Genomic DNA, 15,954 nt, shown 5'->3' with positions numbered 1-15,954 from the left:
ACACCCATGGGGCTGCCGTGCTGCAGCTCAGGGCAGCCAACTCAGTGCTTGAGAAATCCTTAGGTAAAGTGAAAGTGACCAGAAAGCTTTTGGGAACAAGTGAAATAGGATAAATATTGATTACAGTGGAGCGTGCTGAAGTATTGGCCAATGTGATTTAGGACAGCCAACAGAACGCTCGTTGGGACTGGCTCCCTAAAACAATTAATGTTTAAAATGTAATTATCGGAAAGCAGAAGGTCCTTAATGTGTATAGATGTTTCAAAACGTTTCTTTGTGGGAACAAAGATGTTTAATTTTCAGCTCTCGTTCCATTTATAGATAATCCGGAATAATGCCCGTGTGTTCAGTGAGTCTGGTTTCTGTTTGCTTTTCCCAGTGAAAGGTAAAATTATGCATGTCGTTCTGATGTGCTTCACTGCCACTGAAATGGTCATAGTGTGCTAAATATGGTATTAAAACAGCCTCTCCCATTATTTGATCAAAAAGAATTCTAATAGTGAACATAAGAACAACGGCCTTTGCAGTGCAAGTGGCCCCATGCCAGCTGTAAACAGCCTGGCTGCTTCCAGAAGCTTATTTGCTCAAAGTTAAGTGTAACAGTATGAAAACCCCAACCTTGTCTACAGCGGTCCTGTCTGCTCAGCCTGTTGGATATCTGTGGCTGCAAAGCACTGGAATACAGGTGGGTACAATTGGTAACTGCAAAGTATGAAAGTTCCATGAGGAATTCTCCGTTGAGGGAAGAACTCTCAGCATCCCAAGCAGTTCTCTCCGAGCACATTTGATAGAAGACATTTACTGCAGAGTTATGGCATTCACCCTGTTAGAGTCAATAGAAAACCATAAATCCTTGTTACAGACTTTCCTCCCTAGTTTGGGGAAGGTGCATTTGGTGTGAGTCCCACTTTTGGGTTAACACGTTGATAAATGCGTTTGCTTTTGATTTTTTTCCTCTCCTTTTGACTGCTGCATTTGTTTTTTTTCCCCTCAGAATCGACAGCACCCATCTGTGCGAAGGACATCAGCGATGAGTTGATGAAGCAGTTTGCTTTTCTTTCTGGTAAGCAGCAGGAGCCTTCCATGTTCTCTCTTCGTGTTGTAATTAAATACTCCAGATGAACTGCTTGGCAAAGTGATACTCCATACGGGATGTTATCTGTCAAGCAGGCTTCATTGCCACTAGAAATGCTGTTAATAAAATATTGAGGTGGCTCGAAAGAGTGTATTAGATTTCTGTCTCCGTACAATACTTGTTCCTTCAAAATGCTCAAAGCTTTGCAAATATTTTGCTTTGAAATGTGTAAGCTCAAGGACAGTGTGCGTGGATTTTTCCTTGCATTTCTGACTTCTGTCTCACGTAAAGTGTGCTCAGTAAATAAAGGAAATATTTGGTACCAGGTAGTTTTGCTTCTACCACCTGTGCGCGTGCGTTGTGCTTGAAATCAGTGCCAGAATCTGACCTACTTTTGGCTGTTCTGGTGATGTAAATACCCTCTATAATAACATAGGCTATGGGCTGGTGGGGTGTTTTTTTTTGACCTGGATTGTGCACCTGGATTTTGCTGCTGGCTCTCCCAGAAAACACCCACAGAGGCACTCTTGTCTTCCTTCCAGGTGGCCGAGGGAAGGACAAGGCTTGGATCATCACCTTGCCTGACAACTCTCGCTTCAACGATGTGCCTGAGGACGTTATAAGTAAGGTCTTAACGTACCTAACATCGGTCCCGAGGTATGTGGCTGCCTTCTGTCTCTCCTGTGATGGGCAGTGTCGGTCTGACCTGGGCTAGGTGCAGTATCTCCAGCTTAATGCTGTGCGTGGGCACGAGGGATGTCTTCAGCTCCTAGGGCAGGGGAGAAGACAAGCAATTAATTGCAAGCTCTTGCGGTGTCCAGGTGTGGTACTTAATGTGCCAGTAACTGCAGATAAAAAATGGGCATCGTCCTTATTACTTGCCAGCCTGCATGTATCATCAGTTCAGTTTATTAAGTTTCTAATTAGCAACAAGCTTTCCTTTAAGCTTTGACATGTGTCACTGCTTAAATATGCCATTCCTCTGCAGAGTAATATTGTGACGTGTACAAATGGAGAGTCGTTACTGTGGAAAAGGGAAATGTAACCAAAGGAAGAGAATAATTACAGGAACAAACCCATTTGGGGTCCCCATTACACCCGATCACTCAGCAGCGTGCTGCAGCTCCATTATGTGCCTGTATCCCAGGGTTAAGCAGCCAGCAATCTGTCCCAACCACATGCAGGGCTCTGTGCTCAGATTAATGGCGCTCTCACTTCTTGCTGCTGAGCCTGACTCAGTTACCTGGAATGCTTAATTTCCTTGAATAATGCCTGTTTTGGCAAATTTCTTCCTTCAGGGAGAGTGGGTTGACAGCAGCTAGATGGGAGCTTTCCATCAGCAGCTGCCTCAGGAGAAGTACTGTCTGTTTTGCCACCTCTGCAGGAGTAAAAAGGGCCTCTGGTTTCTCTGTCCTCTTTCTTGATCTACTGTGAAGCTGTGTTGCTCCTGAGTTAGGCTTGCAGAGGGGTCTCTCCCTCCTGTCGTGCTGGGCAGGTTGCCCCCAGCTCTGTGTGTGCTTCTCTGCCTGGAACTTTCAGGGCTTTTTATTCCATGTGACTTTAAACACCATGGCGTGAGCATGATTAGCAGTCTTGCTGTCCCTGTAATAGGTCAAACTCAATCAAGAAACTAATGAGAGCTGAGAGCTTGCTGGTGATTCAACCATGCTCAGGGTGTTATTTGTAAAACCACTTTAATCATGCTTCTCTAGTCCTCCTACCACCATCGCAGCCTGCTTCAGTACCTGGCTGTTCTAACAACACTGGAGTCTGAAATGAATGAGCTGTAGATACATGAACACTTCCCTATCATGTACCTATGGATGGGTATGGGTTTGTCAAAACCACGTGCACTGTGCCTTTCCATTGCCATCAGCAGCAGTAACTATGAGTTGTCTGATGGCACCAGTCTGAGGGAACTGCATGGGATGTCAGGTCTGTAGTATTCTGGGGAGCTGAATTTCATGGAGTGCTTCTCCTGGAGGTGACAGCTGGAAACTGTTCTTCACTCAACAAGGCGAGCGTGTTAGTGACAGAGGAGGAAGCTGAGTTTTGTATTCATTTAACTTGATTTTAGGATTCCTGCAACCATACTGCAGGACGTGGTTGTATGGAAGAGCTGTAGAGAAAAACAAGAGAGAAGATGATACAGAATAATGATACAGAAAGATAAGTAGAGTGTCTCCACCTTCCATGCACCCCAGTCAAAATACACGTGGTGGGCTGTGTGCTGAGGGATGGGCTTTGCTGAATAGCACTGCACAATGGTGTGCTTGAAGGAGAGGCACAGGAGAGTGGGACAGATCCTGATCTCTGCAGAAAGGAGACCCTAATAGCAATCTTGATGATGCAGCTTTGAGGTATTTAGACAAACCCGGTGTATTTCACTTGCATCATCATATTGGAGTAAAGTGACATACAGCCACAGCTGGCAACACGGAGCAGTGGAACCACAGTAATTCGGAGCAGCAGTACCATGCACTGAGCTGGGGTGTGCTCTGATCCACCAGCAGCCTCCCAGCCCAGTGAACAACTTCCCAGCTGCAGACTGGGGGGTCCAATTTTAAGCCCTCCTGCAAAACCTCCCAAGTTTATATTTAGTCTCGTGCATCCTGCAACACATACAAAATTAAGGGTAAGGAAAAAAGTGACAGGAAGCCTCTACCTGGTTATCCGTTTCCATCATATGCTGCTGGATGCATATAAAGCTGCCTCGTGCAAGCATTTGTGAGAATGCATTGGTTTATTTTTCTTGTCAGTCTGAGAGGTACATCATGGGACTGGAAATCTGATCATCCCACGAGGCCTGGATTGCAAATAGCCATAGTCATGCTCTGTTTGCCCCCAAAATACATTAAACCTTTTCCATAGTGGATTTCAGGGCTTTTGTACAGCTCGGAACTTGCTTCTTTGTGTATGAAAGGGAACTGATACCAGTAGATGAGCTTGCTGAGAGGCTGCTCACTGAATGTAACCTTGTCTGGACTAAATGATGTACTGGGGTGTGCTCTGATGAACTGACACTGCGTTAAGGTCTGGCTGCCTTCTCAGAATTGCTCGGGTTCTGGATTTGCTGGTGTTATTTTTGAAGGGGTTTATTATGATGACAGCAGTGCTGTGTAAATGCTGTATTTCTCTCAATACTGCCACGAGCTGGGAAATGCTATCTGGTTGGGCAGAGACCTGCCTTTTAAAGTTGTGCACTGGAAAATCAAGCAGTTCTATCCTCATTATCAAAACGAGCCTCCGACAAAAGGATCATTTTGGCCCTCTCCCACCTGCTGCTGTTACTAAACTCTTGCTGGGGGTTTCCTGATATTAAATATGCAAAGTCTTCTCCGTGTTGCCAAAACTAATTTGGCTAAAAAAGGCTTTTGGCTGAAAGGTTGAGCCTGATTCCAGATGACAGTGTGTAAGCTCACCTCACACTTTATGTGCCAGGGTTTTGTGTGTGACCCATGTGTAACACACTGTATTTATTTTCTCTGCTGTTTTCTGGTATGCCTCAGTGACAATGCTTCAATTGCATAAAGGCACAAAACCTTTGCACTTTGAGCTTGACTTAACATATCCATAGTATGTGTTTGTAGGGGTGGTGTACCCCTACCTGTGTGCAAACACAACTCCAGTTTGCAGTTGGAGGTACCCTGCAGATATCCTGACAAGGCCCTATTTGTTATAGTCACAATTCACCTCTGCACTGGGTCACAGTGCGGCATGTGGATCCCCAGAGCTCCCCCACTTCCTTATGGGATTACAAACCAGCGTAAAAGGTTTGGATGGGCAAATAGAGTTGCCCATTGTGGAGGCAATGCTTCAGCCATGAGATGGACTTCCCAAATTTCTTCTGGAGTCTGCACCAGGAAATATTTTCAAATGTATTTTGGCAGCATGCCCCATCCCTGGAGGTGTTGGAGGCCAGGCTGGATGAGGCCCTGGGGAACCTGACCCAGTGCTTGACTGAGTGGGTGGCAGCCCTGCCCGCAGGAGGGGGTTGGGACTGGCTGACCCCTGAGGTCCCTTCCAACCCAAGCCATTCTGTGATTGTCTCACACCTGTGGAAATGTCAGAACGGGCTTTGTTTTCTGTGTTCCTGGGGCTGTTTTTTGGGGGGATAGGGGAAAAGCTGGGACAGGGAACAAAGTCACATTCCCTCAAAATGTTATTCGTGTACTTTTTTTGTTTTTAATCCTATAGTCAACATGAGTCGGACACCAAATTTATCCTAATCCTGGATAGAAGATTGGACACGTGGACATCAGTCAAAATGACTCTCCAAAGAATAGCAGTAAGTCCTCTTTAATGATGATTTCTTTCAAGGGACGAAGCCATCGTGCCCATTTTGTGCCACTTTCAGAAAGCATTAGGAATCAGGAGCAATGATGCTCGTGCTTTCTCTCTTGGTAGCATTTTGCTTTATGGCCCTGTGATTAATTCAGTCATGGCTCTGTGCCTCATTTGAATGCATAAATGAGCTGTTTGAGCATTAAACCAATTCATTTGCTTGTTTTTGTACTTTCCCTTAGTGGTCCAAATGTGTTTTCTGCCACGTTTATGATTTTGTTGGGTGGAGAATTTGGCTTCACAGATATTCTTTCTAGACACTGGTTATTAGTGAGAGTGTGTTTTACCTAATTTTCGGTGACTGAAAGGGTTGGATTCTTAGGCTGCACAGCCATTTGTTTGTGGGCTTGGGTGGAAAAGCTGTTTTAAATGTGCACGCATGCATTCATCCTATTACAAGCATTTTTGTGCTGCCTGTTCTGGACATAAAGCAAGGTTTCTGCAGCTCACCAACACGTTGAGCCATGGGGAACTAGAGCGTGGCATTCCTGGTCCAGTTGGACTTGGCCTTAATGGCATTTTGCTCATAGGCATCCAATGGAAGGAAGGAAGGATTGCCATTACCTTTCAGCATTGTGCATAAGGTACTGCTGTCAGTATTTGGGGCTGTGAGGTTTGTTTTTTTTTCCCCTCTTTGGAACTTTATAACGTGAGTTTGCACACGTGGTGATCACGAGAGAAAAGGCAGCGTTTGGGAAATAGAAAATAGTTCCTTAAAGTGATCATCAGAATTCAGTTCTGCTGCCGGTGTTCGAACCAGTGGGAATACCAGGAGCTTCCTTTAAGGGTGATGTCGGTGCTTTGCATAGTTTGGAAGTTTCAAGCACGAAAAATCCTGTCTGTCCTAATTTGTAGCTTCAACAGAAGTGCCATTCATCTCGTGTTTCATCAGGAAATATAATTACTGCGTGACCTCTGAGCACACACCCTATTAGTGTACCTGTGTCCACGCAGAGCAGCAGCTTTGCCTGGGGTGGATCAGTGCTGTGCATGCAAACACTGCAGCACAGCTGTGTGCAGAGGGCAGTGAGGCAGCAATCTGTCTGCTAAACGCTATGAGTTGGGAAGCTCGCCTTAAAAACCAGAGGGCCCAGCCCTGGCAGGCTGTCTTTGTGACCAGGAAGGGTTCTGCTGGCCTTGCCTTTGTGCTAGTAACACAAAAGGTTACATCCTCATTGACTTCCAATCGAACTGCGATGGGTGCTGCATTCTTCATCTTTGCGTAATTCTGGGATAAAGAAGTGCAAATAAGCTGCGTTTGAAATACAGTGCCCTATTTTTTTCAGCATCAGAATATGCAGCTCTGCAGTCGTGCATCTGATCCAGGATTTTTTTTTTTTTTTTTAAATCATCAGAATACAGATTTTTGTTTAACTCCTTTGCGTATGCCGTTCTGTACTGACTGCACGGGCTCACGCTTGTGCCGTTGCTTTGGAAAGCAGGCCCTGCCAGCAGGCTCAAGGTTTTGCTACGGACTGCATTGCTTTGCATGCGAAATCCCAATCAACTTCAGAACGCGTGCTTCAGAGCGCAGCAGGGAGGGGTGGGGGGGGAAGAAGGGGGAAATCTGTGCTGCAATCGCTCAGGCTCAGTCGTGGCGGAAGGCAGCCGGCCCCGTTCCGAGGCTGATTTTTGGCATTCCACCTTAAATCGAAGCCGGCGCTCGGGAAGCAGGGAGCGGGGCCGCCGCGTCCCTCTGCGGAACCGCCGCAGCGCTGCGGCCGCGGGGCCATGGCCGAGGCGAGCCCCGCGCGGGGCGTCAGGAGGCCGCGGAGGGATGCGGTAAGGCGCTGCGTGCCCGCGGAACGGCCCGGCCCCGAGGACGGGGCAGCCCCTCCGCATCGCGGGGAAAGGCCCCGCGGGGGCGGCGGGGCGGCTCGGCCGTCTGGAGGAGCGCCGCAGCTGCGACCTTCGCGAGGCACCGCAGTGCTGCGAGTGCGGGCGGGCGGCGGGGCTCCGTCCGCGGCGCGGGCAGCCGGGGGAAGCCCGGCATGGAGAGGGCCTGGGCGGGACCTGCTGCTCGGCGGCGCTGCTCGCGGCATCTCCGGGGGTTGGCCGTGCAGCCTGCTGGAATCAAGGCGGCACAGCGCTCCGGAGCTGCGTTTTGGCCGTCAGGGAGGTGAGGCTGGAGTTGGCCCTACTTGGCGTTTGGCTTCTACCTTTAGGGGCGGAAGAAAGTCGTGAACTTCAGCATCTGCGTAAGGACCGTTAGCTTCAATTCCCGTTGCTCTGAAACAGTGTCACCGGCAGGCTGAAACAAAGTCACCGGGAGGTGCTACTTTTGCTTCGGGTCTATCGATCCCCAGCCTCACAGATGGCCCGGTGAACTGCAGGGAAGGATGTCCTCAGAAAGCCAGTCTTAACATGATGTAAAACCACACTAAATGTATTAAGACCAGCTATTCAGTAAGGAGTTAATAGCTGCGATGCTTTCAGTGTGTCCTTTCCTGTGCTGTGTTAACCCGGCTCACCTATATTGACTATAACAGCACGGTCATCATTGAGCGTGCTGCTGATGTGGGCCTTAAGGCAAACACGGCTGTGTGCTCAGGATGGGGAATTTCCTGAAGGTGTTCTTTGCCATACAATGCTCGTGAGATGCTGCTGGTACCTGATAGCTTCCTGTCTTTCCAGTGCTGCAAAGGAATACCAACAAGCAAAGAGTTGAGAGGATTCTTTCAGGTGATTTATTATGCACCAATTCTTTTCAGTGCTGTAAGATAAAGCAGAAGGCAAATCTTAGGACCCTTTTGTCACTGCTTTCTTGATTATATTATGGGGAACGTTTTTTGGTATGTTTTGTTGGTCTTCCCCCCCACCTCCCCATTAACTTCAGTATTATCAGAGCTCAGTTTGCAGAGCTCCAGACTTCAACCCTTAGAAGAACGAGGATAGTAGCAGCGATGGAAATACATGCAGTCCCTTCAGGAAAGTTATCTCTGAGGAGTTATTGGTCTGCTTGTCTGTCTGTCTATATTTTTAACTTTTCATCCTTCCTCCTAAGTGTGCGGCTGGGCACAGTACATGGGTTCATTGGTAGCTGTCTTTCTGCAGTTTGTTTTCTTGTTTGTTTTATTCCATGCTAGAAATACACGATGTATCTCTTGCACAGCAGGATTTCTTGTTTTTTAACTACTCAGAAGTGCTGACCTTGGTTTTATGTATATGGAATCAGCTAAAAAATCCACCAGCGCTTTCTAAACTAAAGGGAAATCAAGTAACCCATCCTAGAAGTGCAGCTACCTCTGGCTGAAGGACATCAAGTGTCAAAAGAAACATGGATATATATGCATGGAGTATAAAGTGGTTTCAAGTCAGAATTTACTCCGCAGCAGATATGTCAGGTTATGGCCTCGTGTGTTTTGTAGCACCTGCTGGTGTCCTGCAGTCATGGAACCACAGGTGTCCCAAGACACCTATGCTTTCAAAGGGGTGCTTCAGACCTCAGGGCCAAGCAGTGCAGCCCATGGTGTGCAGAGAGCAGGGCTGGTTATGGCAGCACTGCTGGGCCCGGTGGGCAGCTGGCCTGGCGAGGTGGAAGAGGCAGCCAGCTTCTCTGGGTAGTGCCGAGCTTGCCAGATACTTTCCAGTGAAATATTCATGCTGTAAACATTCAGTTCATTCAGAACGTTTGCAAGGCTGTGCCAGTTCTGGTGGTGTTTCCCTCAGTGAAGGCTTTCTACATCCCAGGCAGAGATTTTTCTCAGCCTCAAAGTGAGGAACCGCTCCAGGTCCTTGGAAGCATCCAGTAGCTTGAAGACGACTTTCTCTCTACTGGTATGGGAAGCTCCAGTTCAGGAACCCTGAGCTGAGCAGAGAGTGAGAGGTGGACTTCTTCAAAGAGAGCTGTGTCCTGCAGAGGGGCTGGAGGGCCTGTCTGTGTTGCAGCAGAGCCGAGGTAGTGAAACAACAGTGAAAAAGGATGCTGAACCAGCATCTCCTGCAGCCTCTCAGCCACTCTTCCTTCAACAAGACCCCATTTCCAAGCTGGAGGCCTGGTGACTGTGTGGCTGGGTTCAGGTCTTTGGCTGCCTCCAGATTTGACAGAGATCAGAGAATCACAGAGTGATTTGGATTGGAAGAGACCTTAAAGCCCACCCAGTTCCAACCCTATGCCATGGGCTGGTTGCCCCCCACCGGCTCAGGCTGCCCAGAGCCCCATCCAATGAGGTGGCCTTGGGCATCTCCACGGGTGAGGCATCCACAGCTCTCTGGGCAGCAGTGCCAGGGCCTCACTGCCCTATGAGGCAAAGATTTCCTCCAAACATCAAACCTGAATGAGCATAGCTTGCTCAGATCTCTATGCTGTACCCATTACTGCTCTCCTGGGGCCAGCAGCCGTTTCCTGTGCTCCCCAGGTGCTGTGTGCCACAGGCACAGCACCCAGGACCTGGGCCAGCGTAAACCTCTTTGGTGTTTTATGGTTTGCTCTTGAATCTAATGCCAAATCTTTGCCCTGGCACAGTTGTTGTTGACTTCCAAAGGATATGAATTTGGCACTTCATTCACATTCATTTCTATATTTTTTCAACTCTTACCTGAAATAGCTGCAGATCAATATATTGAATCTACGTGGCTTATTCAATCCTAAAAGTCACTGTCCATTTTTAAGTGGAGTTGTGGGCAATAGAGACCGCAGCTTGACCTTTCCTACAAAAGAACACATAGCCATTGAGTAATGGTGCAGTTCATGGATATCAGATCTCAACTGTAAATCGTGGCTTTTTCAAACAGTGCTAATGCGTGTTTCTGGGAGCAGCCCTTGTCTTGAAGGCACTGTGCAAAATACACAGCTATATTCAGTACCCTTACTCTTGGTGTACGCTCTGCTATCACATCTGGTATGCTGGGGCTTTGAGAAGGAGAGCATGTTGTTCAACAGGGTCTTGCTGTTGGAGAGAGCAGGAGATGGGGAATTGTCTGTATGGTCTTGCTCTTGGTGTGCACATGCTGTGCTTATGCAGTGGGAAGGCTTACCCAGTGCTCTCGGATGGACTTAGATGTTTGTCTGTTCAAGGAAAACGTATTTTCATATGAATTTAGCATGTAGAATTAGAACTTCACTACCATTTAGAGTCCCTTGGGTTACCATTGCACCTGGGAGAGCCACAAAGCCTTCGTACGTACAGCTCTGACAGCTTTAGGGTTCTGAAGTTCAGATGAGGAAGATATGTGGAGGAATGTAACCTGGCCTGGTTTGGATCTCAGATAAAATGATACATCCGCATTAACTCTGTTATTTGCATCATGGGCTTATCCATAATTTAATGGTATGATTCCTAGGTTCTTAAAAATTCTTTTTCATTTTCAAGCATCCTTTCCACAGATCTGTCTAAAAATGCACCTGCCAAAAACATATGCTTGAAAAAAATCACTGGTAGCATAGACAGGAAATTCTGAAGTAGCAACAAATTAAATGTTGCCTGATAATTAGCTGGGACAAACAGAGTGTGCTTGGTATAGATATGAGTGGAGTAAGTTTGGGAATAAATTTTGCACTCTCAGTCTGTCTCATTGCCCTCAAACTTCCACCCCTCTGTTCCCTTTTAAGACGGAATTTCACCCCCTCATTTATAGTGCTGACTGCAGTACTTCGTTCTGACATGCATTACCAGCAGCCCTTCAAGGTGCATGGCCAACCACTTGCTTGTTCAAAAGGGAAGTGGGGCTGCACAGTCCTCCTGCAATGAAGTCCCATATCTGAACCACTTCATGTCACCCTCCAGTTTTGCAAACACACAGGTGTGAACCATGGCACTGCTGCCATGTGGTGGGCTCTGAGCTCTGCAGGCAAGCTCTCAAGCTGGGCCAGCATCAGGAGATGACAAGTTACACCTGCATTAGGAAGTGTATAGTCCAGCCTGTGGTGGAATTCAAAAAAGGCTCTTGGGGACAATCAGAAAAAGATCCTCAGGTTTAATCTTTCTCACCTTTTCAAGGTGTTTGGGAGCAGTTGGACCTGCCACATCCCCAGGTTGAACGTTATCTCTGTTTTCTTGCAGGCATCATTCCCAGGGAACCTGCACTTGGTGATGGTTCTTCGTCCCACAGGGTTTTTCCAACGCACCTTCACTGACATTGGATTTCGATTTAGCCAGGAGGATTTTCTGCTCAAGTTACCGGTATGAGCGTGCAAAGCATTGTGCCTCGTGTGTGGTTGTTTGCTGCCTGCATACCTTGGGATGGGGATGATGTGAAGGCACTGATGTGAGGAGTAACTGGAGCATTTCTGCCATTAGTGCTCTATTTCTACAAAATCTCTCCTGTAGCAGTTTTCTGCTTGCCTGTGCGTGCTTTATTCCCCGCAGAACAGGTGGTTTTATCAGTCTATCCTCCCCCCTCCAAAAGGATGTATGCATCCATGGAGGATAAAACCATGCTCTGGAATTTTTTTAATGTCTGAAATTCCAAGAGATATCCAGCAAAGCTTTTGCTGTGGATTCCACCCGTAATCACCGTTTTCATCTCAGTGTAAACACCATACCAACATCGTGTTGCTATTTGTTTCTAAAATAGCAACTGAAATGCTCTTATGCTCTGAAGTCAAACTTTCCGAGGCTTCTATAGCCACCTTGATTAATGGACGTGATAACTAAGAAAAGAAAAGTACATTTATGGAATCTAAGGTTGGCCCAAGGACAAACCCCCAGAAGCAAACCAATAGTTTCCTATAGGATTTTTTCACAAATTGTGCATTTTTCACTCTAGAATGATTGTCAGTGCCATGGCTGACAATCACAGCCATGGCACTGACACAGCTTCTAACAGGGAAGATCAAGACACCCAGAAACTCATATTAAAAAGCCTGTGTATGTAGGTGAAGTTGGCCAGTGCTTCATGTCATATTCCAGTGTCTATATTTTTCCAGGTTACTTGTCATCTCTTACCAAAACCTGCATTACTTTTGCTTTCAGCTCTGATATGCAGGCACACACTACAGTATCTCACTGTACTTTGTATTTAAGGAAGAAAGCACCTGGATGATCAAGGGATTCCTTAGGAAAGTGGTCAAATCCATGAAAGCTGTGTTAAGCCATGAGCATAAGAAAAAAGCAATATGTAGAAAAAAACTCAATTTTTACATACATAAAAGAGTTCTAGGCTTTGATCCATGTATGATTTAGGTGGAAATGATCAACCAGCTGATGGTGTTGCCTTCTTTGCAGGTTGTTATGCTGAGCTCAGTTAGCGACCTGCTGACATACATTGATGAGCAGCAGCTAACCCCAGAGTTTGGAGGCACCTTGGAGTACTGCCACAGCGAGTGGGTCATCTTCAGGACTGTACGTACCAGGGCTCAACACTGGGTGTGGGGAATGTGCTGGAGGAGACCTGATCCCCTGCTAGACATAGAAACATGGAATCACAAGGTTGGAAAGGACCTACAAGATCATCTAGTCCAACTGTCATCCCATAAGCCTTGCTACCACAAGCCACTAAACCACATCTTGTAGCTCCTCATCCAGACATTTCCTGTAAGGCAGTAAGCAGTACATAGCTGAGAGTAACCTCTGGAGCCAACTACCTTTCCTTGATAAGGTTTGCAAAGGAGTAAAGTGGAGTTAGGCACTGAATGGATTTATAACGGCAGATTGAGCTCATTGTGCTCATTCTGTGCTTGCAGCCTAGAAGGCCAACTGTGTTCTGGGCTGCATTAAAAAAAGGGGTGGCCAGCAGGGAGAGGGAGGTGATTCTCCCCCTCTACTCAGCTCTTGTGAGGCCCCATCTGGAGTACTGTGTCCAGGCCTGGGACCCCCAGTGCAGGGAGGATGTGGAGCTCTTAGTGGGGGTCCAGTGGAGGGCAACTAAGATGATCAGAGGGCTGGAGCACCTCTCCTATGAGGAAAGGTTGAGGGAACTGGGCTTATTTAGCTTGGAAAAGAGAAGGCTCCAGGGAGACCTCAGCGTGGCCTTCCAGTACTTGAAGGGAGCACATAAACAGGAGGGGCAACGGCTGTTTACATGGGTGGATAGTAAGGGGGAATGGTTTTAAACTGAGGCAGGGGAGGTTTAGGTTAGATATTAGGAGGAAGTTTTTCACTCAGAGAGTGGTGGCACACTGGAACAGGTTGCCCAAGGAGGCTGTGGATGCCCCATCCCTGGAGGCATTCAAGGCCAGGCTGGATGTGGCTCTGGGCAGCCTGGTCTGCTGGTTGGAGACCCTGCACATAGCAGGGGGGGTTGAAACTGCATGATCATTGTGGTCCTTTTCAACCCAGGCCATTCTATGATTTTATTCTATGATTGTGAAAACAAAAGCCCAAGATATCATTGCTGGAATGGTTCAAGCTATTGCTTCTGCCAGTTTCTACCCGTTTGCATGGATGCACTGTCACCTTCGTGCTTTTTAAAATTTTTTGGCTCTTAGTTTTGTTCTTTTGCACAATGTGTTACAGCGACAATGACACAGATCTCTCACTTTGAGACAAAAATGACAAAATAAATAACAAAAATGTTAGGGTAATGTAAGAAAAAGATGAGCTTCTAGAACATATCTGCATGTGTTAGATAAGTGTCCATGTTAAAAGCCTCTCAAAAAATTCCCTTGTAAGGTGCTCTTGAAACACTTCCTGAAATTTCCTTGTAAAATATGCAGTTTAAAGAAAATACAAATGCAGTCAGTTGCATTAAAATTTATTACCTGGTCCCAAAACAAAGCCAGAGCTGCAGTGTCACCCACTGCTTTGTCTTGCAAATCTGGGAATGTCCGTGACCAAGAGACCAAAAATCTCTCTTAAGTCCTGCTGTCAGGAGGTGGTTCATGGTGTAGATTAGCCAGAGGAGAGGTATGGTAGATGAGGAATTACAAGAATTGTGTGATGGATCCCAAGGTGGCTTCTGCCATAGACCTTCAACGAATGGTAGGACAGTGCACAAGAACAGGCAGCAGAAAACAAAACATGAGGTGTCCGTGTCCAGTACTGCTTCAAGACCTTGTTATGGATTCAAGCTGTGCTAAAAGTCAGCTGGCCATGTCTTGATGGTCACTGTAGCACACAACGGCTCCACCATCACTGGACCTACCAGCAGTCTCTCTAAGAGTCAGGTGCTGTGCTCTTGTGGATCTCAGCCTTAGCTTTTAGAGTACAGCTCACTCTTTGTGAGCTGTAGCAACGTCCTGAATCCCAATCTGATCGCAATTATTGTCTCCCACCAGGCAATAGAGAGTTTTGCACTAACCGTGAAGGAAATTGCACAGATGTTACAATCTTTTGGCACAGAGCTGGCAGAGACTGAGCTACCAGAGGACATGTATTCCATTGAGCGCATCCTGGCCCTGCGCACTGAGAAGTACTTCCAGCTCAAGGTATGGCTCATCAGGAGTGCAGCAAGATGGGATTTCTGGGCTTTGGCTGTCTGTTAGTTTGATACCCACTCCTCTGTCTTTCCCATGTGTGTGTATGTGTTGGCAGACAAAATAAAACACAGCATGACTATGTCTATATGTTAAACTTAGTTTGCCATGCATTCCCGTAAATTATCATGCTGGCATCCAGAAAACTGTCGTAGCATTGGCTCCTTACTGGATACAGAAGTTGGTGTCTGAAACGTGCTGCTCCTCTGGGCTTTGCTCATCCTTCTGGCAGAAAGGAGGCTGGTGGGGTTCCCTCTGCTTCACCCTTAGTGCTGCAGAAAGTTGCACACAAGGATTGTCGGTGGATGTGGGGAGATGGTTTGTCCTCAGCTCCCTCCTCCTCCATGCAGAGCTGCACACTTACTGAGTGCAGCTGCCCCAGAGGACTGAAGGAAGCTGTGTTTGCCCGAGAGCATTCAAGGTGAAGATTTCTTTTTGGTGTATAGTTTGGTGCATGCCTGACTTGATCCCTCCGAGCCTTCATTTTTCATATAAAACAACTTTTTTTCTTTAACATTTTAATATTTTTTTCATCTATTGTGACAGATATGTATTTCTGTAGGATTTAGTGGAAGCTGCAGAGCAGACAGCTGCTGCTGTCACACTGTTGTCTTTGCAGCTTTGAAAGATGCTTCTGCGTCTTCCTGGGGACAGCATAGGCACATCCCCAAGCCCTCAATTCATAATGATTCCCATGCTGATAGCAGTGCTGTGCAGTTGAAGAATGAGGGCCTTTGCTTTATTCATTCGTGTGAGTCAAAGAAGAGTATCTATTCTCATTTATAATCATTTGTTGTCCTTGTGACAGTGACTTCTCAGTTAGAAATACCCAAAATGATATCTGAAGGATGCTGTATGTAGTCATGTCTGAATAGACACGTGCACACATACAGCAAGTGCAATTATAGCTAATGCAAGTTCTTTATTTCTTCGTTGGAAATGAACAGAGCTGTAGTACAACAGCAGCTGCATATGTTGATGTATGACTGAATTAGACTTTGTGCTTCAGATTACGTCCAAAGCGTAGGGAGAAAATATGGGTTACCCAACTTAGTCCTGCATATAAACAAGTCAGCAGTACGCACTTTTCTCTGGGGTGAAATAAAGCAAGTTATCTGTTTTCATTTGCATATAAAGCACAGCAGCGCTTAGTAGAAGCCATCTGTTGCTTTTAATTCCT

At 46.7% G+C, this 15,954-nt stretch overlaps 1 protein-coding gene across 4 annotated transcripts in view; it reads left to right on the top strand.

Moving 5' to 3' along the window:
- Positions 1-15,954, top strand: part of MCF2 (MCF.2 cell line derived transforming sequence) — a 50,109-nt gene that overhangs the window by 7,824 nt on the left and 26,331 nt on the right. For 3 of the 4 annotated variants that reach the window (XM_015278484.4, XM_025150041.3, XM_025150042.3), the window contains exons 2-7: positions 995-1,063; positions 1,618-1,732; positions 5,273-5,363; positions 11,422-11,541; positions 12,586-12,702; positions 14,577-14,726. In XM_015278484.4, the coding sequence (XP_015133970.2) occupies positions 995-1,063; positions 1,618-1,732; positions 5,273-5,363; positions 11,422-11,541; positions 12,586-12,702; positions 14,577-14,726 (662 nt within the window). Of the gene's footprint in view, positions 1-994; positions 1,064-1,617; positions 1,733-5,272; positions 5,364-7,117; positions 7,202-11,421; positions 11,542-12,585; positions 12,703-14,576; positions 14,727-15,954 lie in introns of those variants that run through there. The other variant, XM_015278485.4, reaches the window with a different exon arrangement.

Source organism: Gallus gallus, chromosome 4 (genome assembly GCF_016699485.2).
Source record: "Gallus gallus isolate bGalGal1 chromosome 4, bGalGal1.mat.broiler.GRCg7b, whole genome shotgun sequence".
NCBI classification, from domain to species: Eukaryota; Metazoa; Chordata; class Aves; order Galliformes; family Phasianidae; genus Gallus; species Gallus gallus.
This window is presented reverse-complemented; position numbering and strand designations above follow the sequence as displayed.